The 26852-nt window shown below is 52.6% G+C and overlaps 1 protein-coding gene across 7 annotated transcripts; it reads right to left on the bottom strand.

Annotated features, from left to right (window-relative positions):
* VEGFA (vascular endothelial growth factor A) lies at nucleotides 1-22877 on the bottom strand. Of its 7 annotated transcripts, XM_075146750.1 has the most exons (9): nucleotides 22756-22874; nucleotides 16703-16754; nucleotides 11310-11506; nucleotides 9460-9536; nucleotides 9007-9039; nucleotides 8697-8843; nucleotides 6204-6275; nucleotides 4933-5064; nucleotides 1-2633 (listed from the first exon to the last, which is right to left on the bottom strand). In XM_075146750.1, exons 1-9 carry the CDS (start codon nucleotides 22819-22821, stop codon nucleotides 2612-2614), a joined length of 798 nt encoding a protein of 265 aa, XP_075002851.1. In that variant the 5' UTR covers nucleotides 22822-22874; the 3' UTR covers nucleotides 1-2611. The 7 variants fall into 7 exon arrangements, with proteins under 7 accessions (XP_075002851.1, XP_075002853.1, XP_075002852.1 ...); XM_075146752.1 differs by lacking the exon at nucleotides 4933-5064 and having other exon boundaries at nucleotides 22756-22877; XM_075146751.1 differs by lacking the exon at nucleotides 6204-6275 and having other exon boundaries at nucleotides 22756-22873.
* Between the last annotated feature and the right edge of the window lie 3975 nt (nucleotides 22878-26852).

Raw genomic sequence — 26852 nt, 5'->3', positions numbered from 1 at the left:
TCAGAATTAAATTCTTTAATACAAAAAAAAGTTTGTTTCTTGTCGTCGTCGTCGTTTTTTTAAGATATATCTGTAATTTCTTTGTTTAAAAATAAATATGTACTAAGGAATATCTTGAAAAAATTCACTAGACACAATATGTAGTGTTAATATCTTTTTTCCCCGCAATTATTACAGATAAACAGTAGCACCAATAAATAAAATGATAACAAATATTAAAATTAAAAAGGAGAGAGATTCAAGATGTAGAATTTTCTATTTTTCCTGTTTCTTCTTTTTACATATATAAAAAAATCGTAGCGTCTATTTAATCCGAATCACACATATACATAAACATATATATATATATACAAACACATAGCCAAATATATATATAGTATGTAGATGTATATCTAACCCTTGTCTCAATAGGAATGTGTAGGGGTAGGTGTTAGAGAAATTAATTAAATAACTGCCCATAACATGCTACTGACTCTGCCAACAATTGGGGAGAGATGGGACGGGACAACAGGAAGGTTAAATTTATACACAACCAGTACAAATAAAAAAAAAAAAAAAAAAAAGGAGGTACGGCTTATAAATAGTTGAAATTAAATATTAACAAAGAATACTGAAAAATCCCTACTCTTTTAATTAAATTATCTGTTTAATTTCTAATTTAAAAAGGGATATTAAATAAGTATATAAAACACTTTCTCTTCCCTCCCCCCCATCGGAAGCCTCTGTCTTGCGCACGATGCAGCATGAGTATTATACATTGCAGATGCAAGCACCCACCCGTGTGTTTTTTCTCCTTCTGAAAGCCATCAGTCGGATGGGGAGTTCCTAGTGGTTAGTAGTCGCTTGTTGTGAGTCTGTTTTTAGACTGTCTTGTCTTTTTGGAAGCTTTCCGTGTTGTACATTATCAGGCGTTGAAAATTCAATTGCAGATGATGTTTGGCAGCATTCTGACACAGACCGAGTACCTTTTTGATTATTATTATTATTAATAATAATTTTAATCACAGAACTAGATTATATATATCCACATAGATGTACAAACACGCTTTCAGGGGTGTGTGTGTGTGTGCGCACGTGTGTAAGGTGGGTTTCACATACACCACAGCGTATTTTGCAGATACACACCTAGCCAAGATTCTCAGACACGGCTTAGGGATTCTGGCTGCCTTCACGTTTGATTCCCCAGCCCAAGATGTGGAAAAGGGGCCTGATATTTACAGCACGTCATTAAAAAAAAATCTTGACATTCTTAAGGGTCATTCACACTGGGCACACAAACTGAAGGCAGCCAAAGTTGCTTTCTTTTTCCCCCCTTAAATCTTGGCATACATATATATTATTTTTTATATATATATATGTATAAAAATAAATATATATATATAAAAAAGAGAGAAAAACACAAACAGACACACACACAGACACAAATGCACACATTCACATACACACACACACCCCCCTACTGTGTATATACTTTTGATTAATATCCCTTTCCAGAAATGTTCCGTAAGCATCTTGGATGCTCTTGAGTGGCAGCTCTGTGCATGAAGAAAGCAGACAGTGCTGAACAACTGTGTGGCTATGCACCGGTCCCCATTCTTGCTTCAGCACACTTAGGCCTTGTGTCCTTTTGCAGCCACCAAGGGCGGGGAATCTAGACTCCTGTGATACTTCCTTGAACGGAAAGTTAGTGCGCATCAGCTGCCCACCATCCTTAAGAGAAGCCAGCACGTCTCTCTGGCAAAGTTTCTATAGCGAATAAAGTCAACGCAAAATGTACACTGACATCCCATGTCCCAGCAAGGCAGGCAGGTTATGAGACGAGTAAGGGCGAAGGTTGGGGGAAGAGAGGGGAGGAGGAATCCTTGATCACGCAGACGGCCATTTCCTTGGCCTTTGACCCATCGCACCCTAGGATGCCGCTCTTTGGAACTCCCTGCCCATCCTCTCCGTCACCTCTCCTCCCTGTCCCAGGCAAGGAGAAGGTGGTTTGTGGTACAGCACACTCTACAGAGAAACAGCGGAGGCCGCACAAGTCAGTTAGAGTTAAGAAGTTTACACCCAGCGCTTCTACTCAAGTCCAGTCTTAGCTTGTTTCTTATGCCCCAAGTAGCCCGCTTGTGTCCACAGCAGTCGAGTATTATCCAGTGAAGACACCAATAACATTAGCAATGTTAAAAAAAATAATCAGTATATATATATATATATTATATATATGTGTGTGTGTGTGTGGTTAAGATATACATATATGTATATATAGATGTGGTTAAAATATATATACATATATATATATGTATATGCATGTATACACACATATATATGTATGCATGGGAAAACCCATCAAATACACCCCTATAGTCTTCCTGGCTCTGTTATTTAGCAGCATGAAAAGAAAAATAAAGTAAAACAGTTCAAAACCCAAAGGTGAATTCTGTGCGGCGGGTGCCTTGGGGAATGTTCCTTCCGGAGTCCATCGTCCGTACTGAAAGTGCTGTGCTCTACCGATCCTTCATTTTTAGGGTTCATTTGGATTAGTGTTTTGTTTTGTTTTTTTTCTGTCCAGGCGAGAAATCAGGCTCCAGAAACAGGGCTGTTCCCCCTTCTTTTCCGCTGCTCACCGTCTCGGTTTTTCACATCTGTCAGAGAGGAGAGGGAAGGAAAAAAAGAGAGGAGGGGTTAATGTTTGTGATGGGGGTGCAAGTAGGAGAGGGAAGGGAAGGAAGGGAGGTGGCTAATGTGTTTAAGAGCACATGGTGTTAAGACATGGCATGACGTCACTGGTGGGGTGAAGTGCTGTGCAGATGGGGCAAAACAGCTGAGAATCTCGACCCATGAATGGGTCGATGAATTCTATTCCCCCAGGCTCACTCAGACGGTGCAGGGGGGGATACTGGTACAGGACTAAATTTAGGAGCAGAATCAGAGGCTTCCTCACAGATGAGCTGAGTGTCTTGTTTGCACCCTCTCACACCATGCGCACATAGATACACACAAACACACAGAAAAACAAGGCTAAGCAATACATGCAGAAAGACACACTCCCTTCAGCTCTCCACCTAGCCTGTTGTTTGGGTTGGAAGCAGTGGAGACAACAAGGCCTCATGCAGGCAAGGAGGTGAAAAGAAAGTGCCTCTCATTCCACTAGCTGCCATAAGCAGGGGTTAGCACCAGAGAACAGCAGCAGCAGCCTCAAGAAGCAGCAGGAGAAATGAGAATTTACCCTCCCCTGTAGGGCCCAATTCTAATTCTACAAGAAAGAGCATGAGGAACTTCAGCTTAACCAGCTTTTTATCTGGAAACAGATAAGCTACCCACTCCTATGACTCCTTCCTATCTTTCTGGCCAACACACCAGCTCTGGAAACCTCCCTTAGTGCCAATTATCCCACCACAGAGAGGGACTAGTAAGAGAAACTAGTAAACCCCTTCTGCCGTCATGACTTCTTTGGGGTATTCTTTGTTTTTTCTTTGTATTTGTGACTATTTCTCGCTCTTCAAACTCTGTAGGGTAATTTCCAGTTATTCTGGAGTTTGGGAACAGGAACAAAGGGAAAAGGCCAAGTTAGGTCTGGTCTCACGCCTCAAGGGTTATGCTTGCTAGGAGAAGTTTAATTCCAGAAGCTGCTCTATTCTGGCCCCTCATCAATCACTTTCCCACTGAAATTACAGCACCCCAGAAAATTCCTCTGTATACAGAGCAGTTTCCACCACGCTGGCAGTGCCAACACCTCTCTGGTTTGGGCACAGAGCATTTTCACACCTGAAGGAACCACTTGCTACTTGTAGCAGCCTTAGTCACCTAGCCAATTCCAGGCAGGCAAACGGAAGCAAAAGGATGTCTCCTCTTTCAGGATGTAGCCACAGAGGACCCCAGGTATCTCCCTTCTTCTCTCCCATCCAGCCACTGCCACTGCAATACTCTCTTGACAGGAGGAATCTCCTAGATCTCTGTGAAAGGGGCCTGAGTTCAGAGTCACAGTCAAAGGCTCGTTAGCAACCCTATTTCTATGTCTCTCTCTGGATAGGTAGGATGATCCCACACCAGAGATGCACACGCAGCTGGTGCGAGGCAGGAGACCCCACTGAGTTCACCAACGCGTGCAGCTGATAACCAGGAATCAGTTTCTCCACATCTATGCCACAGATGGCGCGTGGCAGAGAGCACTCAGATGACACATGCACAGCATGGGTCTTTGAACAAACACTAATCATACGGTGTCTTTGCATCTCCCACCTCACACCTAAAATACAGACCTCTGCCTGCCTTCACCTAGAGACAGACTCAATCCTGCTGTATCCCACGTCACAGCCCTGAGACCAGTCCCTCAAACGACAACTCTGGCCGAGACATGGGCAGGGAACTGTGAGCACAGTGCAAAAGGACAGGGTGCTCTCCCTGGCTTTTAATAACAAAGAGGCAAAGGAGAATGTGGGGACAGCCTTGAGGGAGGCTCCTGGCCTGGCTTTCCTCACTCTGCACACAGCAGAGTGTCCACAAGCCGCATAACAAGGGGTTGGAAGACAGGGGTGGTCAAATCCTGGTCAGCTAAGGATTTGTCTTGGTCCAACAGTACACCCAGAGTTGCATACAGATAATGTACAGAGGGCTACAGACCCTCCCCTTGGCTACTTCAGCAACATGAACTCCGTTATCTTGTTTTACAGGAAAGGTACCATAGATACAAATGCCCTGTCTCTGGGAGCCGTCCCCATCCAAGTCCTGACAGCACATCTGAAACGCACAGCCGCCCTTTGACACAGGGGAACTCTGTCCTCATCTCAGTTAGCCCCTCTGCCCTCTGGCCCACGTAGGACAGAGAAAAGAAGTAATCATATAGCACTGGTGCCAGAAGTCAGCAGGAAGCGAGCTCCCCCCTTTTTCTCTTTCTCTCTCTTTCTCTTTGTGTGTTTCTCTTTCATCCTTCAGGACACAAACCTGCAAGTGCGCTCGTTTAACTCAAGCTGCCTCGACTTGCAACGTGAGTCTGTGAATTTGCAGGAACATTTACAGGTCTGGGGATCTTGTACAAACAAGTGCTTTCTCCTCTCTGAGCAAGGCTCACAGTGACTGCAAAAAGGCAAAAGGAAAGATGTCTAAGCTACAGCGCTTCAGCAGAAAGAAAATACACATGCAACACCCTAAACATCAAAGCAATCCCCTTGCCCCCTCCCGCAGCCCCCACGCTGCCCACTGGAGCGTCGCGGCCTGATGGATTTTCCAGCAGCACCCCGGCAGCCCCAGGACAGCACCCCCTTGCATTAGCGTAAAGAGAAAGAAAACAGGCTCTCTGCACAGTATTCACAAATGCTGCATTGGATCCATCAGCACAGGCCAGAGGGAGGAAGAAGGGGAAAGCAAGGATGGGAAGGTGAGAGGTCCCAACCAGCTATTGACGTATCAATGAAAGGAGTTCTCTAAAGTGGGCTATTCGAGTAGAAAGAGGCCAGCGGCTAAACGAGTTAAATACACAGGGTCTCTCCTCCCCTGGAAAGCAGCTGGGCTCCACCATCACGTGCTTAGCCCTTGCAGCCGGCACTGCCCTCCTTTCTGTAAGCCCCATCCCAACCTTGCCACCTAGGAGTCTCCTACGGAGGGGCCATGAGTTTACAATGCAGAATTCTGTGAACCACCGTGACAGAGGCAGAGCAAAACAGACAGAGACAGGGAGAGAGAAGCTACCAAATCCAGCAGAGAAAGAGAGAAAAAAAGAGGGAGAAAGCCCCCCCACTTCCCCAGCACCCCCTCTCCGGCTTCCCACCGTCCCACCTCTCCTCTCCACCTGTGACTCCACCACACACGCACGCACACGCGCGCACGCACGCACACACACACATGCACGGCAGATGCCAGCCTGCCTGTCGCCAGTCGTAGCAGCGAGGGCACAAGACGAGTCGGGGAAAGCGGATGACAGAGTTGCAACTGGAAGGCATGGAAAAGAGGTGCAGGGTGCTCGCCCACCCACCCACGCTCTTGTGCCTTGAGAAAATGGTCGCCACTGATGATTAGAGAGAGCCAAGCAAGCTAAAGCCACCTTCCCTGAGATACCCTTAGTGCCAGAGCGGTGCCACCACCAGTGCTGCCCCTGCAGGATCTGCAGCCCACCAGTGACTGGGAGGGGAGGGTGAGATTTGAGTGAGCAGCAAGCAGGCGGATTGGTTTGGGGATAGGGAGGGAAGAAAGTCTACAAGCAGAGGACACAAACGTACAAGCTGGGTGGTTTGTACCGGCCTTTCTTGCGCTTTCTCTTTTGACCCTTCCCCTTTCCTCGCTTTGATTTTCTGGAAGAAAAACAAAAAAAAAAGAGAAAGGGAGAGAGAGAGAAGGAAAGAAAGGGAGAGACAGAGAGAAAACGGAAGAAAATGCAAGGAAGGAGAGAAAAAAAATACAGCCATGTGCCTTGCTGGGAGGGGGGAAGCACATGAGGCAGGACTGGAGGGCAAGTCCCAGGGCCGAAGCACAGATCTCGACCTCGCACACACATTCACCGGCCCTCCTGTGCTCCTGCCAGCACCGCAACCAGCCTGCCCACCAGCCAAGCCAACGCCAGGGGACTCAGCAGAGACCCCCTTCAGCAGGGCTGCTGCCAGCAAGGCGGATCTGCTGGAGCCTCAGAGGGGCACCTGCACCCTGCAGAGAGGGGCAGTGGGAAAGGGACAGGGGGCAAGGGCGAAGGAACAGAAAGCTTCGTGAAAGCATCACGCAACCGCAGTGAGTGCAGACAACCGTTCCAGGCGACAAGCGCAGGCACACGCTGACTGACAAGAGGCAACCTGAGCAGAGGGGCTCTCCCCAGGGAAAAGGAAACCGCTCTGACCTGATGCGCCGCCCAGCACCGGACCTAGGAGGGGGCAGCCGAGCTCCAACAGCTCTGCTGCAGGGCTGGCGGTAACCCTGCCTTGGGACGGGAGCAAAGGGGGCCTGGCCTCAGCACCCCGCAGACATGGGGAGAGACCTAGTCTGCTATGTGGGAGAGGGCTACCTAGCTTGAAGGCTCTGCTCACCCACCTCACCTCCTGCCTGTGGTCCGGAGGACTTCAGGAGACCTCGCTGGATGTCTGCTAACATCCCCTCTGGCAGCCTCCATCCTGAGTACCGAAGGGGAAAGAGGGAGGCCTGACCTAGTTATGACACCCAGGAGATGACCAGCAGAGCAGCTGTCAGATTTTCCCTCCCTCCTCTCGCCTTCCACACGGATCTGCCAGACAGACAAGTGGACGGAGCCAAGGCACTGACTCTCTTCTGAGAAATTCACCAGTTGCTCCTGACTCTTAGGCAGGAGCTGGGGCAGGCAGGGACTAGGACGTGCAGGCCTGGACACTAACCGTGGATCCCTACAGGCCAGTGAGAGCACAGGGAGGGAGGGAGGCTGGAGCCTGCGCCGCTCCTTGAGCCACGTTAGCACAGGACCAAGGGAGAGACATGCAAGGAGAAGGCCCCAGGCAAAGCACCAGGGCTTGTCAGGCAAGTGAGCCCCAGCACTGTGGCAGTTCAGCAAAGGCTCCCTGTTCCCTGGAGCAGCCCGTCTCGGGAGGGAGCTGTCGAGGGAACATGGGGGGGACAGAAGGGAAAGCACCATAGGTGTTTCTTAGGCCCTGTTCAAGTCGTCTCACTGGAACGAGTGTCAGAGCATCAGCTCGCTCCCAGCCTCTGCCCTACATGTCAGGAGTCACAGGTGAGGGGAAGAAAATCGACCTGAAGGGAGGAGAGGGGCACCAATATAACAGGATTTTCAATCCAGCACAAATCAAAGCACACCAATCTCTCCCATCCCTTCCCTTCCTTCCCCGGGAGTGCAGAACCAGCAAAGAGCAGGCAAGGTGCTGTTAGAAGAGGAAAGGGAATGCAACGCAGTCCGGGCTGGCTGCTTCACCCACACCCCATCCTCACCAGAGTTCACACAGACCCAACTCTCGCACACCTTCAAACCACAGAGCCACGCAGACCGACCGTCCCCGACACGGCCCTGCACAGAGAGGAGTGTTGGCTGCACGCAGCCCAATGCAGCCAGGAGCAGATTTCCAGGGGGAGGAGGAGAGGCTGGAAGGCAGCTAGAAATATACAACCACCAGGAGAGGGGTGAAAGAAGTTCTCTCACTCTCCTGCTTGTTCTCTGTCTGTTTCAGCCTCATCTCCCAATATTCACCCCCTTCGTCTCCAACTCCGCACCTCTAAATGGCAGAGTCGCTATCCCAGCCATGCGCAGTCCAGCTGACCCTCTCGCCCAGAGAGGTCACTCTTTCTTTTCGATGTTGTTCCACATTTTGTGATCGTCCCTGCGACTACTGCAGGACGAGAGCTTATTTCTCTACTTTCCACAACCTTTTTACTTTGGGGAGGAAGGAAAGGGAAGGTTGTGCCTTAACCTTCTTAAGGTCACCAGCGCAAATCCATCAGATTGAAAAAAACTCTCATGAAAGCCTCCACCAAGAGCTGGCTAGGACATCCACCTCCCTTTACACCCTCCTGGGCCCCCACCCAACCAAAACCAGCATCCCATCCTGCATGGCATCAGTCCTGCCTCCACCAGGCCTCTATTGCCACCTCTCCTCGTAGCCAGCAGAGTTCCTACCCAAGCTGCTGTGAAAGAAGCCAGCAAGTACTCACTCAAGCAGCGAGAAAAAAATTAATAATAAAGAAAGGCAGTGATTTGCAGTAACCAGAAATACCCCAGAAGAGGGAAGGGAGAATGGGGGCTGCACCTTGAATCCATTCTGGTAGGACACGCACGATGGGACTTCCCTGACTCGGGATAAAGCATTAAGAATGACTGCCAAGGCTGTGGGTCATGCAAGCTCCAGGTCTGGGGTATGAAGGAAGGACCATCAGATCTGGGTTTCTGTGCCCACCTGGAACGGATTCAGAGTGTCGCCCTATGCATTACCATATGCCATTTCCAAAAACACCTTCTCAAAGTGAGTATCTCCAACCAAAGAAAAGGGCAAGGGGCAGTGGGGAGAGGAAACGCCAACCAACCACCAAAAGAGAAAGGAGGAAAGGCTTGTCACTTACTTTTCTTGTTTGTTTTTGACATCTTTCTTTGGTCTGTTGGGGAAGAGAGAACAAAGGCCTCATTAGAAGGGAGCTTACCACATACACTTCCAGTATTATCCCCAGTTCCCGCCAAGTCCCAGGAAGGACATGTAGAGCTGGCATTGCAGGATGCCCATAGCACAGGTTAAGTGGTCCTTCTCAAAGTGTTTGCTCTCCTGTTGCACCTCGCTGGCAGCCAGTGCCAAAAGACCCAGGTTGCAGGTTGCAGGCTAGCATCCTCCACCTGTGATATCTAGAGATGGAGAGGCCTCCCCAGCAAAGGACTTCTTTTCCCAGGCTCAGCCATTGCACTGCAAACCACCTGAGGAGACTGCGGAAGCCCCTGGACAACAGTCCCAACCCAATGGCAGAAAAAAGGAAAGGCTCAGAATAAGTTTATTGCAAGAGGAACCAGTGCTGCTCCATTCTCACCTGCAGTCACATTTACTGTGCTGTAAGAAGCTCATGTGCGCTATGTGCTGACTCTGATGGGGTTTAATTCTCATGATCTGGAATGAAAGAAACAGAGAGGGTCACTGCCCATTCACTATTTATACTCACAGCTCCAAATCAGCCCGCTGCGCAGCAAAGCATTTGCACCCCAGGTGCTCCTGGGAAGAGCATGGCAGAGTTTGATCTGCCTCTGAGGCCCCATTCTCCCAGTCAGGGAAGGCCTTTGATCACAGGCAAGCGGCAACACTAGGCTCGTGCCAAAGCTCTGTTTGCTCATGCATGCAAGGTGCCAGCACTGGTGGACTGCCTTGGAGATAGGCACGGGAGAGGGCGTAACACCACGGCAAGGTTCTCACTGCGCCATCCCTGGTCGATGCTAGAGAGACATAACGGAGCATCTAGCCTGCTCTCACGTAGAGGCATGCTTCAGTCTAATGCAAAGGCCCAAAGCTCCATATCCGACTCCTTTTCCCTAAGCCACCGCTCCTTCCCAGCTGACATCGCACCTTCTCACTGACTCGACACACAAAATAAACCTGGTGATCTGTGCTTAAAACAGCCCTGCAGAGCCAGACATTGCCCATCTGCCAGCCCCATGTGCCTCCAGGGAAGTTATACTGGAAGCTATGCATGTATTGTCAGTCTCTCAACCCAGAACCTGGCTGGACCACTAGCTCTAACATTTGCACCAGAGATATGCTCAAGTGCCTCTGACACTTTACAGGCATGTGGGCATACCAGCCAAAAACTGTAATTCAGCAAGGAATGGTAGGAAGAAAACTATCCCTAGCTACAGCATGCTAGTAGGCTCTGGCCCAGGCTGGAGCCTGCAAGTGGAAAAGCAGTATGGGGAACCATGGAAGGGAACAGACAAGTTCTCCACCAGAGTTCAAACACAGCTCAAATGACAAGTAAACAGAGCTTGCTGGTAATCACATAGTCCTGCATGTCTCTCATCCATATAAAAAAGTGATGGCAATATTTACAGTAGCCATTCAAGAGGCTGAGGGACAAAAGTAGGTGAAGGAGCTATGGGATAAAGGTAATGGGCACCAGCACCATTGTGGACACAAGCTGGGATCCAGGCTGGCAGACAAGGGCAGTGACAAAGCCCTCTAAAGCTGAGTTTGCATCTTCCCCATGTGCCCAGCCTTTGCTATCACAGCCATCTCTGTCTCTTCCAAGGAATGAATCCAGCAGCCTCCAAACAAAGGAGGAGGACGCCCAGAGGCAGAAAGGCTTTTCCACTTGACACTGAAGCAGTGTGTTTCTTAGAGCCCCTTTCCACCCCTGCTGTGCCAATGTAGCTAATGACCCAAATCCCCTGCTCTGTTGGTAAAGACTGACCTCACATGCCCTCCGGGAGAGAGTACTGACAGGCTTTCCCCTTTTGCACTACTCAGCTGCCTTCAGAGCAACAGCTGTGTGGACCAAACGCAGAGTTAAGGTGGAGCAAGGGGCCAAGGAGTATCTCCTTTGGGGCATCAGAGATAACAGCATCAGAAATGTTCCTTTGCATTCTCTAAGCATGAAGCGTTCCTTTGTATGCTCCTAGCTACCATGTTTGAGCACTTGAGAGGTCAGAGCCAAAAAACAGATTCTCCTCTTAGCCTTGAGTAGAGATACGCAACTCATCTTTTAACCCTGCATGATGTAATGCTGGGCACAAGGGTCAGGAGAGAGGTGAGCCCCCCTGATCCGACAACCTCCAGTTCCCTGAGGTAGGCTGCCCTTCCTCTGAGTTAGCTGGGAACTGGGACTTGGAGTAGCTGTGATGGTTGACTTGCTTCCTCCATCCAAGCATGCCAGCTTGCAAGCTGGGCCCTCACCTCCATCGTGACGTTGTACACATCCACAGGGACACATTCTAGGCCCTCATCGCCGCAGCAACCCGCACATCTCATCAGAGGCACACAGGATGGCTTGAATATGTACTCCACCTCATCAGGGTACTCCTGGAAAATGTCCACCAGGGTCTCAATTGTCCTGCAGAAGCTGCGCTCGTAGACTTCCAGGAATTTGATAACTAAAAGGAGGAATGGAGGGAATAAGTTAACGCAAACTTAGCTCAAGAACGTCTAGTGCTTCGCCCCTTAAAATGAGCCAGACAGTTGCAACACAACTACCCTATGCTCTTCGCTAACAGTCTTGCAGGCCTAAGTCCTTTGTCTCTGCCCTACAAACACACACACAAATCAAGTGGGGAAGAGAAAGAGACAATCTCTTCCTACCACTGCTTCAGGGTAGAGGCAAGATAGTCAAGAGAGCCTCGCTATTTGCCTCCCTGGCACCATGATGCATCCCACAGGTGCCTCCTTCCCAAACCCCTTCCCTGCTATCCCCCAAACTCTCGGATATGCTGCCACAAAGCGTATTAGCTCAGCCAAAAACCACCTGAGGCTGCTGCAGATGATCTACGGTCTGGATTAAGGCCCTTCACCGGTTTGCCTTTCACCCCCTTTCAAAACAGCCAGTGGATGTCCCAGTGGGTTTTAGAAGGCGAGGGGGTAAGCCGGAAGCATCCTTTCTACAGGCCTCGGCGCAGAGACACTTCCAAGAACAAACAGAGGGTTCTGAACCATGCATCCACGTATCTTCACCCTTCCTGTCAGCTACCTCTTTTTGCTCATGCAGAACATTCACCACAACAGGCCACCTCAGAACCACAACAGCTCCTGCTACAAGTCACAGCCTCCGTGTCTCCACACTGACCGCTCTCCCAGACCAAGGAATCAAGCCACCCACTGAAAGATTCAAAGCAAGCCCACAGCACCTCCAGGATTAACTAGACCATATACTTGGCTTCTGAACCACAATGAGGCAGTGTGGGAGGGGGAACAGGGTGGATCTGCCATTATCCCCTGCCTTCCCTCTGAATGAAGCAAACACTACCTGCTCGCGATCTGCGCTGATTTCACAAGCGTTTCTCAATGTTTCCCAGTCTCTTGCCAAAGCTTCGTTTTGCTGCTTGGTCAAGGGTTGGAGAGATTTTAAAGAGATGAGAGATAGGATAGATAAGTACACACGCACAAAACCCACCTGCTGGTACAGTTCTGCAAACAGTGAGTACCTGGAGCCCTCCAGGTCTCCTAGCTCCACCTGCACGCAGGCAAAAGAGGATGTCTCAAATGGAGCAGAGGATAAGAGTACGCACAAAGAGATAGTACCTGCCCCATGCTGTTATGCACTATAAATGATCCACCTGTACAGTATGCAGAGTCCTACCAGCACCAAGGTTGATAACTCTGAGTGATAAGCACAAACTGCTTGCATCATGGAAAAAAATGGTCTCCAGTAAGCGTTTCTAAAGTGCCCTGAACTTGTGACAAACTGGCATAAAGGTTACTTTGCCACAAAAATGCAAAAGCTGCAGGGCTTGGAGCTCACAGCCCGCAGTTAATTGTTGAAAGTTAATTCTAGGTCATGCAGAGCTGACAGTGCCACAGTGCTGAGAGCGGGTACAAGAGGGGAGGAGCTTCCATCCAGGGAGTTTGAAGTGTCAGAGAGCGTGAGCAGCTATTAAAAGAGAAAGTGGCTTGTGAAAGGGAAATGTAGCCTGGCAGGCATGGACTGCTTGTTGGTATTCCTCATCTAGAAGACAGCATATTTCTGCTCCTTGTCCCTTCCCTTCCTCTTCCCTCCTCCCCTAACTGCAGTAAGCCTCCTGTCTGTTCTCCTACCTTGTCTGCAGCTACCTCCTTCTTCCCGTTCCCCTTCGGAGTGACCTTAGTCACCGCCTATGTTCCAACAAGTTGAACAATTTAATATGTGGGAAATTCTGCAGGCACAATGACAGCTACTGAACTGCACTGTTGATTATTCACACTGTGCCAGCAGAAAGGATCTGGGAACTCTGGCAGTAAAGGCACAGTTCTGGATAAAAATGCTTACAGACCTACGTTGAGGGGAGGGAGGGAAGAAAAGAGGGAGGGAAAGTGGCAGTTACCTGTGCAGATCAAATGCTGCTCACCGCAGTAGTCTGGGACATAAAGAGGCAGAAACCGAAACAGAGTAGAAAACTGAAGTGAAACTGATTCACATCTGCCATGCTTTCTAAATGTTTGCACTGCGCAAGCAGCTGGATTACACCAGAGAATCCAGACTACAGATTGGCCACAGAACAGCACACTTAACTTCTTTTGCAGAGCCTTTACTTTCCTGACTGCACCCTGATGACTATACTTGAGATTTGGGAGATCTGACAGGACCAAATTGTTCCCATAAAGAATCCGGGAGTTTTTGCCTTTACTTTAACATATAATGATATTGCAAAGCCTGAATCAGCCTCTGAAAAAGAAACAGGGAATCTTTCTCCAGCTGCCAGTCAGAACATCCTGTCACGAAAGGCGCGTTGCCTTGATTTCGCTGGACACAGAACACTCACACAGAGACTGTGCAATGCTCCATAGTTCATTTGCACAGTTAGCACCCAGACTCCAGTTTGCACTGAGGTACAGTCATCCTCACAGCAAAGCCCTGCCCCTGCTACGGTACCTACACTTATTCCTATGTACCAGGAGTCATATTCCACACTTTGCCGGACTGATTCAGTCTGTGCTCCCTTTCCATTGGTTGTGTCAGGGACGGAAGAAGGTCTGTCTTTCATGGGGAAACACAGGAAGGTCACTGAAGGACTAACACCACTTGGCCTGCTCCCTTCCTGCAATTTGGGCTTCAGCCCACGTTAAAAGTTAATCCCGCATTTAACCCACACCCCTACCCTGCAAAACACCTCCAGATTTGAGTCAGAGGTTCTTCTTTGTGAATGGAAGGGGAAGTAAGGTTAAAACCTAGTCAGGGCCCACATTAACTCTTCAGGGCAGACATAGCCACAGCAGGCAGGATTAAGTCCAAATTTGGAGCAGTCGAGTGGGAACATGCTAGACTAGAAAAGGAATAAGTCTATGATCATTTTGCCTCCCCCCCGTCAATGGCTTAGCAGCAATACAGACACACTGTTCTTTTAAAAATAAAAGTGCAGCCACAAGTACTGGTGGTTTCCTTTATTTATACCAGAAAATCTTTTCTCGTGGAACAAAGAGTATTTGTCTGACTCCTCTACAACTTCCCGTGCTACAAAACATGTGGAAGGCTCTCTTGAGCACAAAAGGGTAGGCGCTGAAGCTAAAATTACAGTCTCCAACCAGAGCAAGTCCATCCCAAATAAAAACCTGTCACAGCTTGACATCTCAGAGCAAGCACAAAATGGCCAAAGACACAAAATCACTTTTCACCCCAACCCCAGAGACCCTAAGAGCTTCAGTGGAAGGAACTGCAGGACTGTCCTTGTGGAACAGAGGCACATCATCGTCTCCTCTTCACAGAGGAGAAACTGAGGTACTGAGAGAGGACCTCCAAGGTCATACACCAGGATAGAAGTAGAGCCAGGAAGGTAATGCCAAGACTCCTGATTTCTAGCTCACAGATATATCTGCATCGCAGAACCAGAAATAGCACCAAGGCAATAGCACCAAAGTCTCGGCGCTCACATTGCCAGATCAACTTCTCCCACGATACCATCAGCCTTCTTGTGTCAGGGAATTAAATTCTGTTTGATTCTTCCCCTTCCCAGGAAGGTAGTCGGACACAACAAATGACACAGATGAGGATACCAGCTCTTTTCTACCAACAGCAGAGGACTGGTTACCAAAATAAGCCTCACAGCAGGCTCCATCTCGATCCCTCTGGAGTCACTGAACCTTCTTCTGTTGACTTCAGCAGGAGCAAGGGTCAAGCACAACAGGCAGCAGCCCGCCAACAAATCAGAAATTTTGCCCATGCAAAATGGACACCTATGCCAAAGTCAGCCTGCTACAAACCTCTGGCAACGCACATGCAGCCTGTCACACCAATAAAGTTACAGAAATTGAAATCGAGTGCAACAAAAAAAGAGCCAATCTGGGCCCACACTGCTAGAGCCCTCTGCTGACCTCCAGCTGGAATAACGCTGGAGGTCACAACCCGTGGGGACCCTGCAAGACCTTCGTCAGACCCTGCCACACAGCGAGTGGTCTGCTCTGCTATGAAGGTATGGGGAGAACACAGTCAGTTGGTCTTAAAGCAGCTGATGATCACCTCAGCCTGAAGGCTCCAAAGTCCACAGCCCTTTTACCCCACTTCTGAACTGAGGACTGCAGGCAGAAAGCCAACCTGCTGCAACGCACAGGGCTCCATCAGACAGGGCACTTGCAGGAGGCATCTCTGACTAACCTGGGGGCCCACTGCTCCTCTGGTCTACATTTACTCACACAAACCAATGAAGCAGAGGACTCTGCCATAGCCTGGCCTTTGGGCAGCCGGAGAGACACAAAATCACAACGGCTGCAGAGGCACCACCACATTTCCTCACCAAGCAATGGTCCTGTCCGCACTGGACCACCAGCAACGAATTAAGCAGAATCTATCAGGCCACACTGCTGTCCCCTGAACCCTCTAAGCCTGCTAGCTCAAACCGGAGTAAAAGGGTGTATTTTTTGAGCCTGGCTCTGCACGGTGCTTAGCAATATCCTGACTGGGGGGGTACCCGCGACTGTCAGGAAGCACGACTCTGGAAAATCACCCTGGGCTGTCCTTTTTTCCTTCTCTCCCGCGGGAGACCTGCTGCCTGGCCGTCTGGGGAGAGTCGGGGCGCTGCTTCAGCCTTTGTTCGGGGATCAGCCCTGGCCACCCAGCCGGGCACCGCCAGCGCCGCCGGGGACGATGACAAATCCCTTCCTACGGCACTGTGGCGAATCCCTAGCAAACTGTTCGCCGCTACTCAGCTCTTTGTGTGTGTGCCCGCGCGCGCGCGCGCGCGTGTGTGTATATATATATATATAAAAAAATGAGCGTGTGTATGTGCACGGGTGCACGCACGCAGTTTTCCTCAGAGTTGTGGGAAGCCAGCAGCGGGCTGGGCCGGCCCTGCTGCCAGCCCCGGCCCCGCGGCCGCCCTGCAGCCCGGCCCCGCGGCCACCACGGCCCCACGGTCCGGCTCCACGGCCCCACGGCCACCACGGCCCCGCGGCCGCCCCAGGCCCGCGGAGTGGGGCGCGGGGGGCGGCGCCGCCGCCGCCGCGAAGGGGTTAATGGCGGCGGCGCCTCCCGCTGGCAGCCCCCCGCTCCCGCCGCCGCCGCTCCCCGGGAGGTGGCGGTGTTGGCCGCCAGCGGCTGCCGGGGCTCGAGCCTCCTTCCCCCGAGCCCCCGGCCGCCCCCACCCGCCGGGAAGCCGCCCAGCGCTTACCTTCATTGGGTTTCCGCTCCCCATCCCCCAGGGCAGGAGCTGCCTTCGACAACTGCAAAGATAACAGAAAATCAGTCACAACACGGAGCCGTTACGCGGTCCCGGGGCGCGGGAGGGCTCCCGGGCCCGCCGCCGCCGCCCCACCGGGCAGGAGGCGGAGGGAGGCCCCGGCGGGAGGGGGCGCCCCCCCGAGGTGGAGCCGTTCCCCTCCAGCCGGCCTGGCGGGCACAGAGGGACCTTTTGTTCCCCCCCGGCCCCCGGGGAGCCGAGAGGAACGGCCCCGGGCGGAGGGAAGGGGCAGGCGGGAGGGAGGCGGCCGGGCCTCCGGCGCGACGGGCCCGAGAGAGGTCCCAAAGGGAGAAACGCGTCCCTCGGGAGGCACTTTCAGTGACTGTGGTCGAAAAGCAGAGAGCAAACCTGGGCCCGGGGCAGAAAAATGACAGGGGTGACCTTCTACAGCTGACACGACCGGCGGGCCTGGGCACCGCTCTTCTCCCCCAGGCCTCCATCTCCCCCCCGGTAAAGGTGAATCTGGCCCGGGAGGGGAGCTGGGAGGGCAGAGGAGGGAGAAGGGCGGCCAGGCACGAAAGGGCATCGCTCTCCCCTCAATGTCAGAGATGTCTGTCGGTGGCCACCGAGGTGTCGGTATCTGGCCGGGTGTCAGGGCGATTAACTGTGACAGCACCGCTTCGCCGACGAATGCCGCCAAACCGCCCGCGTTTCCCTCCTCTCCTCTGGCAGGGAGGGCACCGGGCACCCTCACCTCACAGGGCCCGACCCCAGCCCCTGCGTGGCCCAGCGGCAGCTCAGCTCCTGTCCCTGCGCTCCCCGCAGCTTCCCCGGGACAAAAACCAAACAGGCCCCAAGCTCTGCATTCACTCCTGCCGTCCTGCTGGGACCAGGGGCATTTCCACACCGCTGACGCAGGCAGGACTGTCAACAGGTAACCCACCCCCAGACCGGGATGGAGAAGCGTTACACCGCTTTACTAAGGAAGTCCTTTTAATTCCAGGTGAAACAAAAACTCCACTCTTCCTGCTCTGCGTGAGGGTTTTAGCTCTGACGTAACTTTCCAGCCAAGTCAGGTTTCCCCCTGTTGTTCTGTTCCGAACCAAAACGGAAAAATGCCAAGCTTTCTTCACTTCTCCGAGGTATGTTGCCACCTGTGTGACGCCATGCACCCCAGAACCTGCTGCCTTTCACCAGAGGCCCATAAAGAGCGTGGCAATACATACACACAAAATACTGTTTCATCAGCGATACGCTGCATTTAGGCTTAGAAAAGGCCCTCTGATCTTGTAGCCAGAGACAGGACTGAATTGAGCAGGCAAAGTCCACCTCAAGCTCACAACAGGAATCTGCCACCTATGGTCTTCTAGGCAGCCTCGTGCCCAGGACAGCACCACCGTCCCAGCAGCCCAAAGCGTCAGCTTTTAAAAGGAGGGGGCAAGAGAGATGGCAAAGCCCTAGAAGCCCCTCTCCCAGCCATTCCTTTGTGTCTGGGCACAATTCCCTTTGTCTGAGGTCCCCCTGACCGAACTCCTTGCTTCTTATTTCAACCAACGTCTTTCTGTACCTGGGCATAACTCACCAGCCCAGACCTGAGCCACCCCATGTGTGGATCTGTTTCTTCTCTGGGGAGGAGAGGGCTGTGTGCCCAACCTCAATGCTGTGACAACAGTTTAAAAAGCAGGTTCCTAGAAATAGTTTCATTCCTGAAGTGTGAAGGTCACTGCAACAGCACAAACAAAATGGAGGCAGCAGAGACTGCAGCGGCCTTCCAAAGCCACTCAGCGCCTGACAATCTATGGGTCAAAAGAAAACCACATCAAGGGCAGAAAAGCCTCAATCTGTGTCGTAGCACAGGAAGAGGATCACGAGTCAACTCAGTTTATCCAAGTCACAACGCCCCCAAGACCTTTCGCAGAGGGATTTTTGGTTCACACACAGAATGACCGTGACGGACTGAGCAAAATTAGCTCAGAGACACCTTGAGGGTCATTCTGCCCATTCTCTATGCGAGGCTGCCCAGCCGGCTGCCAAGCCCACCGCCTCCTCACGTGCAAGCACACGTAGTGCACAGGTGATGGGAAGCAGAAGCAAGCCACACACTTTCACTGCTCACCTGCGCCCGGCCAGCACCTCGCCCTGCCCCTGACGTACTGGAGCAGGAGCCAGAACACTCTCCCAGCGCTCACCTAGACCTGGGGTGCGATCCCACCCAGAGGACAGGAAACAAGATCGGTACGAAGCCTGCAGAGAGCTTCTGAGCACTCCCAGAGGAGCTCTCTGCAGAAACCTGAAAGGTTTCCCAGAACTACCAGTAACGCGCCCTCTGCTTACTCTACCAAGAAACTTTTCTGCCCTTTCGGCAGTGCCTTTCAGCTGTGGCTAGTGCCCTCAAAGCCCGTTCACCAGAACAGCAGGTGAGGCAGGGGCTTTTGCCTCACTGTAAACCAGGCTGCTACATATCAGACAGGGCAATGGGGAACCAAAAGCCTCCCAAGGGACAAGCAGGCCCGGCGTGCCCTTCGGTGGGAGCCTGAAGGTCACGCTCTCCTCTGCTGGCTTTTGGCATTACCCAACAGCTCTGTAACACAGTTTCCTTCCAATAGATTTTCAGCATTTCACAGAGGTGGGGAAGCAACCCCTGGGCTCAAGAACAGGACGAATGACACTGGCAATGGGGCTGACCAAGGGGAAGCTCCTTTCTGTGCCCGTTGCAGGTCACAGCAAATGCACATCCTGCAGTGGAGTAAAACCCTCCCTAATAAATAAACCCGCCTCATACCATCCCTGTGTCTGCACCTTCCCTGTCCCCCTTCTCCCCCAGTCCCTGTCCAAAGCAAGTTATTCTCTGAAGGGAGAGAAAAGGTTAATCAAGTCATTCCTCTCTAACCATCACCCCCCTCACCACCACCACCAGTACTCTTTCTCTCCCTTCCCCTCCCCCTAATCTGTGCTGCCTCATTAAAAGAGCTTTGTAACTGTTTAGGACTGGAACAAACAATCCATCCACTTTGAGAGGGACTCTGGGACAGGAGTTAAGGCACTTTTCGTCTCAGGCGCTAGAAATTCTTCTCAGCGGTTTCTACTTAAGGCGGGGGGGGACAGGATTCACTGCACTCCTTCTCCATTGTACATGCAGACAGAGGTCAGTAATCCCACAAGCTGCAAGCACAGCCGAGGCACCTCTGACTCGGAGCAGGACAGACAGGAGAGCGGATTTGGGGTTGCTCAGGAATCAGTGAGTCCCCCCCTGAGATGTCAGTATGGGCTTCCCTGTCCCCTGCTCCCAAAGGAGCATTCCTCCTCCCAGCCTGTCCTCAGAGCACGGGCCCAGAGCGGCTCTCGGGAAGGTGACCCACTGCATCCCGGCTGCCTAGGGGCTGGGGAAGCAGGTTCTGGTGGCTCCCCATCGTGGCCTGGCGCAGAGGCACACCAAAGGCAGGGAGCCTGGTGAGTGTGCGATCATTAGCAGTCTAGTCACAGGCTCGCTCTCCCTACCTTGGTGTCTGATAGCTGCCTGTTCCCTATGGCAATACAGCTGGTGTATCTGGGTCCCTCCGCAGTTCAGGGCAGGAAGGGAAGAGTTCCCAGACCCTCATCAGGGGTGACCTGCCACAAGGCTGCCACCAAGACCCTCAGACAAAGGAAGATAGGGAACAACCTGCCATCCCCCCTTCTTTAGGAAAGGGGGGACTGGAAGGGGACAACAACGCAACCTCTCTGACCCTGTGGGGCGTGAGGACTGTGCACCACAGCTCAGCACAGGCAAACAGCTGGGCAGGTGGCACTTCAAAACCACCTTTTCCTCCCTCTCCCGCACGGAAAGGCTATTGCCGCCAGCGGAGGCAGACACCTGTGGCATCAGAGCCGCGCAGCCCTGACCGTGACACGATTTCCCACCGTTCCGGCCTCGCTGCGGGAGTGACCGTAACAACTCCTTCAGTAAGGCGGCATCCCCCTGCCACCTTCTCCAGAGGAGCTTTCCCTTCACCATGATTCCTGCGTCCCTCCTCCTTTGCCTTCAGGAAAGCTGCCTGACAAACGCTGGACCCCACTTTCCCAACTCAGCCTCTGCCAGCGCTTTTATTTAGTGCTTTCCAACGCGCCTGGCTAGCTAGATAGGTTTTATTCAGCACACAGCCAGATTAACAGTACAGATAAATATTATCATCAAAGCACAAAACCCTAGCCCCGGCGTGAAGAGTCATGCCTTCTGCCATGCCCAGAGTCATCGTCAAGCTGCCTACGTGAGATCTGCTGGTATTTCTAACGTTCCCATCACCGTGGTGCCCGGGCGACCAACGGACAAATAAGGACAGAACCGAAGGGCAGACCTCACTGTCGATCCGCCTGAGCACTTATATGGCCCGCATCACCCAGCTATCTGAACATCTCGCAATCTCTCATGTATCTGTCCCCGCAACATTTCCCCCCAACCCCACCGACACCCCGTAATTCTTCCCTACTTTTTTTCCCACCATCATCCTCTTTCTTTTCTCGTCGGCACCATCCTCCTGCCTAGGAGAAAAGGCAGCACGAGGCTTTTACACGACTCCTGAGGACAGACAGACCTGGACTCTACCTGATCCGCCGTTTCCTCCTCTGGGGAAGAGGAAGGGGAGGGGAGAAGGCGCAAGGGGAGGGTTAAAGGATATTATCACTAGACACCGATACAGAGTTGTCTAACGTATAGCCAGGGAACAGAGGCTACTGTGTAAGTTTACTGAGGAGCTGGAGGCAAAGAAACCTCCGTTTTACATGACGGTGGAAAAACTCTTGGAGAGTGGAAAGAATTGTCCCACGAGCCAAATGTGGCTGGCAGGCGGCATGGAGCTGGTCTGTGCCACTCTCGAGCGAGAGCTGCGCCTAATGTGCGGCTGTCACTGGAGAAAGTAGAGATATAACAGGCTAGAAACAAAGCGCCCAGTGCCTGCATGACTTCAGTTACAGCTGAAATGGCTCCTAATTGGGGAGTTACCTTCCAGCACCGGTGCTGAACAAACAATGTGAATAACTGATTAGTTTGCAAGTGAAGTCTATTTTCACAATTGTGGGAGATGATCTGGCCCGCGTTCTCTCCAAGTGCCGAGGAGAAATGGCAGGAGAGAACTAACCTGTTATAGCCTTTAAAACGTAATCCGTGCCTGCCTAGGGAACAGCCACTTTCATGTGGGCACTCTGTCTAAACCCCTTAATATCTCTTGGCAACACAGCCCTCTTGACTCCTTAGAAAACAGACAGATTTATAAGCCAGGTTTGCACAGAAAGCTGCCTTTCTTTTTTCTTTAAAAAAAAAAAAAGGGAGGACAGGAGGAAGAGTTGGTTTCTAATCCCTCAGGAATGACAATGAGGCAAAAGTAAAAGTGACTGAGGAGGAAGAGGAGAGAAAAATGCGCGGTTTTGTAATCTCGGTGCAGGAGATATGTATTTTGAAAAAAAAAAAAATCAATCTGGAAGAAATTCAGGATCCATTTTGTCCTCTTTGATCTCTATTTGTTTTTCCAGCTAGGTATTTTGAACTCCACTCAGCGGCACGAACCCGAACTGGGACCCAAGGCAAATACCGCCGAAACACCCTTTTGCAATGTCAGGAGACCCGAGGACGGGAGGCGAGGCTGATGCAAGAAGCCAGCGCGCTGCCTCCCTGCCCCGCGCCCCGCCGGCCGCAGCGCCCCGGCCCCGGCCCCGGCGGGACCCCACGGCCCCGCCGCCCCGGGAACCCCACGCCCGGGGGCGTGCAATGGGGCACTCCGCACGGCGCTGCCGGCTGCTCCGGGGGCCTGCGAAGCGCCGGGCAGCGCTTTCCGCCCCCCCCCGCCCCCGCTGCAGCACTGCACGCACGCACACACACGTGTGTGCGCTGCAGGCACCCACCCGGAGCCGGTGCCAGCAGCGCGGCGGCACCGCACCGAGCAGGTGGGAGGCAAGGGGGAGGGCGAGAAAAAAAGCGAGGGGGAGCGGAAGGTCTTTTCAGCCGCCTCCCCCCCCCCGTACGCGGGGCACAAAGCCCCCGTCCCGCCGCCGTCCCCGTCCCCGCCGCTTACCTCCGCGCTCTGCAGATAGAGCAGCGCCGCCAGCCCCCAGTGGATCCAAGTGAGCAGAAAGTTCATGGTTGCCGGCGCACGCCGCGGAGCGGGGCCCGCCGCGCTCCGCCTCGCCGCCGCCCCGCCGCCGCCGCCCCGCCGCGCTCTCGCCCGCGCCTCCTCCGTGCCCGCCGCCGCCGCCTCCTGGGGTGCCGCCGGCCGGGCGCTGCGAGGGGCTCCGGGGGAAGCGGGGTTCCTCTTCGGGGTCTCCGGTTTCACCCCTCCATAAGCCCGGCTCTCCGCCGGCCCCCGCTGCTGCTTTCGGTGGGCGCTCCGCCGGGCCGAGCGCAGGCTCCGCGGCCGCCCCGCCGCCGCCCGGCCCCCGCCGCCGGGCAGTCCGAGCTCCACAGCGGCGCCCGTCCGCGCCCGCTCTCCCCGCGCCGGGGCAGGCAGGCACCCGCGCCGCGCTCGCTTGTTTCGCGCACTCACGCCAAAGTTTGCGCGGAAAGTTTCAATGCATCTCTTTTCCTGCGCCCCCTCTTCGCGGCGGCAGCCTCCGGCGGCTCCCCGAGCCGGGGTCGCCTCCCGGGGGGAAGGGGCTGATCCCGCCGCCGCTCGGCCCGACCCCTCTCCGCAAGTCGGGGTGGTGGTGGCGAAGGGGACGAACAGAGCGCTTTCCTCCTGCCCTGTCTCTGTCTCTCTCTCCCTCTCTCTGTCCACGCTTTAAAAAAAAAAAATCAGAATAGTAATATAAAAAAAAAAAAAAGAAAAAATCCAAACTGGCTAGAGAGGGAGGGAACTGGGGCGGGGGGAGGCTCTGCAGGAAAGGGAGGAAAAAAAAAAATCCCAGCGGATCAAAGTATAGGTGGGGAAAAAATAAATTAAACGAGAGGATAAAGCAAGGCGGCAAGCCAACAGCAGGTCCCGGTGCCCGGGGAGGGCTGCTCCCGCGGCGCGCTGTCCCCCGCCGGCGCGGCGTGCGCTCCTCGCCCCCGGCGCGGCGGCGGCCGCGCTCCGCGCACTCCAGCGGCGGCTCCGCGCAGCGCCCGCTCCCCGCGCAGCGCCCGCCCCACCGCCCGCTCGCCGGCGCTCTGCAACTGCTCGGCGCGGCCGCGGGGAGAGACGCTCCGGCGAAGTCCCACCCTCCCCGGCGATTCCCCTCCCTCCTCCCCTCCCATCCCTTTCCGCGCTGGGCGAAAAAGCCACGGAGGTAAAGGGGTGCGCGCCCCCTCCGCCGCCCTTCCCGCCCGCCCCACTCGGGACCGGGGCCCCCCGCGGCTCCCACGTTACACCCCCAACCTCCCCGCCCTGCCTTTCCCCCGGCCGCCCCACGGGCCGCGCTTCCTCCACCCTTTCTGCCCTGCCGATGGGTGCACGTTCGGGTCAAAATTCACCTTGCCCGTGGGAATTGCTCCAAAGTCCAGCGGAGCCATTTGGGGGGAGGGGGCAGAAGGGGACAAATTGTGATCACAGTCATCACCCGTCCCCCCCACAGGCCTCCGCTTTCAGATACAGCGATTTCTTAGCACCTACGTGCTAAATGGAGGGGAGGTCATCATCCTTAGCTGGGTTTTATTCCTCTTTATCCAGTGCCAACCCCCCTTGGCTCAGGGGGCCTGCCGGCACCGGCCAAGCCTTGCCCCTGTGTGCAGAAGGGTGTCGTACCAAAGGGGTGAAGATTTTGCCAGACAAACCCCACCCTGCTTTCTGGGAAGGTATTTGAAGGGCAAAAAGGCAGCTTTTGTCTCACTGGGGTTACCGCAGGCATTCCGCAGCTGAGCTCCTTCGCTGGTGTCACACGCAAGATTTCCTCGTGCGGGATATATAGTAACAATATGCGTGTGTCAACATATATAAATCTCTCTCCTGCCACCGTCCTCCCAAGGACCTTGGGTGGCGGACGGAGGGGAAGTCCAGACTGGCAGATTCCTGGAGCTCACCATGGGCTGGAGGAAGGAGAAGGGGAAAAAGCCACCCAAGAAAGAAAAGGCCATATTATCATTAGAAAGCAGGTATTCCAGTGCTGTGCCACAGACTCCTACTGATACAGGCAAAGCGTTGGCTCTATAGAGGCACCTGCTGGCTGAGGGAAACACACGAAAGAAGAAAAAAAAAATCTTTGCTTTTGGTAGATCTTAGACCTGTTCTTCCTTTTGTTTATTTTTTAAAGATTTTGTGTCACCGCTTGGTGCAGTATGTGGGGATGTCGCCCAGGTCACACTGATCCCGAGTAAGGCTGGGAGATGAGTGACAGGTCTGTCTGAGCAAAAAGCAACTCCAGCTCCCGTCCAGCCCCTCCGCTGCCCCAGCTGCAGGGTCGCACCCTGCACCCCTGCTGCCCGCGGCCTTCCTTCTGGGCAAGGGGAGAAATCCAGCCTAGTCGAAAGCCTGGAGGAGAATATAATCCCTTTCCCCTCAGGGATCCCATTTCTACAGAAGAGTGGTGGGTGTTGTTCAAACATTGCAAAAGAATCCCTTTTTCTTTGCTCTCTCTGTTTTTTTTTAACTAATTGTTGCAGAGGGTTTCTGAAGAAACAAATATCCATCCAAAATAACCGGAGTTTCCTGTATTCAGAATGCAATTGCCACAAATGTCCTCCAAGAGACAGGGAGACTTTCAAGTCCCCCCTGGGAAAAAGAGGGGATATTTCACTAACTGAAGGTAAGGCCAAACTAAAGTTCCCGGAGGCAGGAACCGCTTCCGACTGTCACAGTTCACTGTGAGCACCTTCCTCCTCATGCCAGGCCTCTGCCCTTCAGGTCAGCAGCAAGCAGATAGTTCACTCAGTACCTTTTTCTCTTTATTTGGTAGAAGGACCTAGATGCCTTTTCCCCTCCCGCTAGGTGAGCGTTTTAGGAATGAAGGTAGCTCTGCTGCAAATAACCTGCAACTTTAACACTCCTCTGGATGGACGAAATCCCTCCGGCTGCTGCACTGCTGGAAGTCCCACACAGAAATCTCACAGAAAAGATTAAATCCACGAGTGGCAAGGGGGAGCCTTATGCCCTTAAAGCTACAATGTACTGTAAATAATGTACAGAACCCAGCTTCTAAAATTACCACTACAGGATTGCTCATCTCGTCTTACGTTTCATCTGGATCCTGTGATCTTCCCACCTGCCAACATCCTGTTACCAGGAGAGCGGTGTATGTGAAGTTTGTGCAAATGGTCATGTACTTGCCTGAATTCTGGCGCCAGCAAGGACATTCATGTGCCTTCCATGTTAACGTTACACCGTAATAAATACTGATGATATTGCTATAGAATCCACAGTGTTCGTGCTAAGCACCGCTCACCGAAAAAGCAAATCAATGCGTGTCCAGGCTACGCTTCTTTATTAGCCTTGTTATCTTTCCCATGCCAAAGGCTTCTGAGACAGAAAGAAAGACGGCATCAACAGGCAGGATTTTAAATATGGAATACCTAAAAGCACGAGCTCCATGTTTAGGCACTTAAGGGAAGACGCGTGATTTGCAAAGAGGCTGAGTGATGATTTATTTGGAGCTGTGAGACGCTGAGAACTTTTAAGAACCTGACCATAATTTAGGACTTCATCTTGCAGATTGAATCCAGTGGAAGCTTTGGCATTGACTTCAAAGGGCACAAGATCAAGCCCTTATTTAGGGTCTCAAAATACAAAATTAGGAGCCTAAATTTAGGCAACCATTTTTTAATACCTTAACCCACGTTAGTAATACCCTTCGTCTAATCCCTCTATTTAACCTGAAAAGAGAGGAATGTCAGTAACTCTTTACCATCTCACCTAAAAGAACCTGTGGCTGACAAGCGGGAAATGCACGAAACGCATTCCCCGCACTTTGTTTATTTTTTCTCCCCTCTCTCAGATCCCCAAAATAACAGCCAGAGCAATGCTAGCAGAGGAGCTCAGGCCCACTTTGAAATTGGAACAGGAAATGTGAGAAATGTGGACATTAAAAAACAAATGAAACAAAACAATATTTTCTTAGAATTCCATCTTGTGGGCAAGTCTGGGAGGAATCTGGATTTGGATAATCTAAATTAGGAGAGAAGTCAGGGAAACAAAGAGTAATTTTAAACATTTTAGTGCCAGAGCTATTTCCTAACACACAGCTCACTCTCTGATTTCAAATATAG

The sequence above is a fragment of the Calonectris borealis genome, chromosome 3 (genome assembly GCF_964195595.1).
Source record: "Calonectris borealis chromosome 3, bCalBor7.hap1.2, whole genome shotgun sequence".
Taxonomy (NCBI): Eukaryota; Metazoa; Chordata; class Aves; order Procellariiformes; family Procellariidae; genus Calonectris; species Calonectris borealis.
This window is presented reverse-complemented; position numbering and strand designations above follow the sequence as displayed.